This window comes from Plectropomus leopardus, unplaced genomic scaffold, assembly GCF_008729295.1.
Source record: "Plectropomus leopardus isolate mb unplaced genomic scaffold, YSFRI_Pleo_2.0 unplaced_scaffold2467, whole genome shotgun sequence".
In the NCBI taxonomy this organism is placed as follows: domain Eukaryota; kingdom Metazoa; phylum Chordata; class Actinopteri; order Perciformes; family Serranidae; genus Plectropomus; species Plectropomus leopardus.
The window spans coordinates 3,832-6,489 of NW_024626790.1; the positions used below are offsets into that span (position 1 = coordinate 3,832).

Here is a 2,658-nt window from a genome sequence, read left to right on the forward strand (position 1 = left end):
ACGCACAAAGAAAACAAAAACTTGATTTAAAAGCTTTTTTAAAAAACATGTCACGTGAGCATGCTGATGACATCATCGGTGAGGTCACGCTGATGACATCATCACCGCCGCTCATTCTTTGGGTAAAAACTGCGTTAACTCTTTAAATGCAGAGAAACGTCAGCAGGAGTTTGTTCGGTGAATCTTTGTCAGTAGTGTCAAAACAAACGTGTCGTCCTGACGGCGGCGGACAGGAAACTCGTCATCGTCACAGCTCGCCGGCACATCGTTCTCCTAAACTCTTCGTAAGTTTTCCTACGAGGAGTCAGAGCCCAAAATCACATGCAGCTGATGGTCATGTGACACTGACAGAGGGAGGCGGGGTCACAAAAATCCGGACGGAGCCACGTGTTAGTCCTCATATTCCTAAAACTGACCGCCATCACTGAGCCTCTGAAGAGGTGACGTCATTCGTATGACATCATGAAACTGTCCTGTGAGGACACGGCGGCAGCGGAGGATCAAACCGACAGACAGGATTCAAACTTTAACGGTTTGATAGCGACTGAACTCCTGACGGCTGATCAGTCAGCACTTCCTGTCCCACCCCCAGGAGTCAATGAGCCAATCGACACGCAGCACGTCTGCTCCGTCCTGATCATGTGACCTTTCATCTTAACAGTGTGACCCTCCATCAGTGCCGTGAGGCGGCGCCGCAGAGCGGGAAACTCAAACATCCGTCACGTGTCGCTGTCTTCTCTTAAATGCAGCAGCTCCTGATGACATCACTCCAGCTGTTATCCAATCAGAGCGCTGCAATCTCTGAATAAGAGTTATCGATCTCCGATACGTCGATCAGATCACAGAAAGATTCTCAATCTGTGAATCATTTCTTCTTTTTTTTAAAATAAAGATAAAAAAAAAAAAGACTAATTATTTCAATATTTGTTTTTAAAACCAAAATGCTAAAAACAGATCATGTTTCTTTTTTTCTTCCAATTTTAAATTTTGAGCTCAAATTTTTTTTAAATGAAAAAGGTGTAACGCTGATAACTTACATTTTTCACATCAAAAATGAAAAAAGAAAACTGGAAAATTAAAGTAAATTTTCTAAAAATGAATTTTTTGTTTCTCAAATCAATAAAGAATTCAGTTTTCTGTCCGTTATCCGTTGAGGTCACTGTGATGTCACTGTGATGTCACTGTGATGTCACTGCGATGTCACTGCGATGTCACCGTTTTATTTTACAGATTTATTTTTTTATTTGAGCTCAAAATTGGAAATTCAGGGGAAAAAAGCCATTTTGGTTTAGGAAATGAATATTTAAAAAGTTGCTTTTTTGATGAATGGTGCAGAGATGATTCTGATTTCTTTTCTTTCACTCAAAATAAATACTAAAACTAACAAATAAATAAAACTGTGATGTCATTGTGACGTCACTGCGAGGTCACTGCGAGGTCACTGTGAGGTCAGCTTATAGGATCAGGTGAGGCGGTTGGTTAAGGCGGAGACAAAGGCGTCTTCAATCAGGTTCTCAAATGGCAAAAAGTTGAGATGTGAGTCCAGGTGCACCAGAGTTACCTGTCCCACCTCATACAGGTGCACCTGTCCTCAGGCTGCTGGTCCAGGTAGGTCACTGCTGGTCCAGGAGCGTCACTGCTGGTCCAGGAGGGTCACTGCTGGTCCAGGTAGGTCACTGCTGGTCCAGGTAGGTCACTGCTGGTCCAGGAGGGTCACTGCTGGTCCAGGGGCAGTTTGACGAAGGCGATGGCGGCGAGCTCCTTGCAGAACTCCTCAAGGACGATGAGTCCTCTCAGCAGGGTCAGGTGCTCCAGTCTGAGGACACACAGGAGGACAGTCAGTATGGTTCAGGCAGACAGGTGAGACAGAGAGACAGACAGGTACTGACCCAGTGCTTTGGTTGAGTCCCAGCAGGTGTCTCCTGGTGTCCACCAGTCTGTCTGTCAGGTTGGACACCTGCTGGATCCTCTGCATCAACTCTCCCATCAACTGAGACAGACAGACAGAGACACAGAGGGACCAAGAGATAGACAGAGACATGGAGGTAAAGAGAGAGACAGAGACAGATGATGAGATGAGTCCCTTCTTTGTCCCTCTCCTGTTGAGATGTTTCACTTTGACAGTAAAAGATGGAGGACAGGGGACGCCCGGTGGCTTGGTGGATGGAGCGGGCTCCCCACGTGTAGAGGCTGTGTCCTCGCCGCGGAGACCGCGGGTTCGGTTCCAGCCTGGGTCCTCTGCTGCATGTCTGCCCTCCCTCTGTCCCACTTCTACTGCATTGTCTGTCCCATCAATCAGAGATCAAACAGAGGACAGACAGGCTGATGTCTGCACAGTTCAGTGTGTGTGTCTCACCCTGATGAGGACAGAGAAGAGGGACCTGGAGCAGGGGGACAGGTGGACGTAGGGGTTCAGCAGGTACTCGTGCAGCAGCGGGTGGTTGAAGGACGCCAGGCGGGACAGGACGGCCGTCAACTGCAGGTTCAACTCGTACGGCTGGGGACACACGGGGGACAGAGGACAGCTGTGAGGACAGACACAAAGGACAGAGGACAGCTGTGAGGACAGACAGGGAGACAGACAGAGGGGTGTCTACCTGCTCCAGGACGCGTCCCAGTCGGTCAAACAGGACTTTGAGGAGGTGTCCTTCAAAGAAC

The 2,658-nt window shown here is 48.1% G+C and overlaps 1 protein-coding gene across 1 annotated transcript; it reads right to left on the reverse strand.

Moving 5' to 3' along the window:
* Window positions 1-1,050: 1,050 nt before the first annotated feature.
* LOC121966459 (FHF complex subunit HOOK interacting protein 2B-like) lies at window positions 1,051-2,654 on the reverse strand (the record flags this gene model as incomplete). Its single annotated transcript, XM_042516551.1, has 4 exons — window positions 1,051-1,816; window positions 1,890-1,990; window positions 2,357-2,497; window positions 2,598-2,654. Coding segments are annotated over 4 exons (402 nt in total), but the record flags the coding sequence as incomplete, so codon positions are not given.
* Window positions 2,655-2,658: the final 4 nt, after the last annotated feature.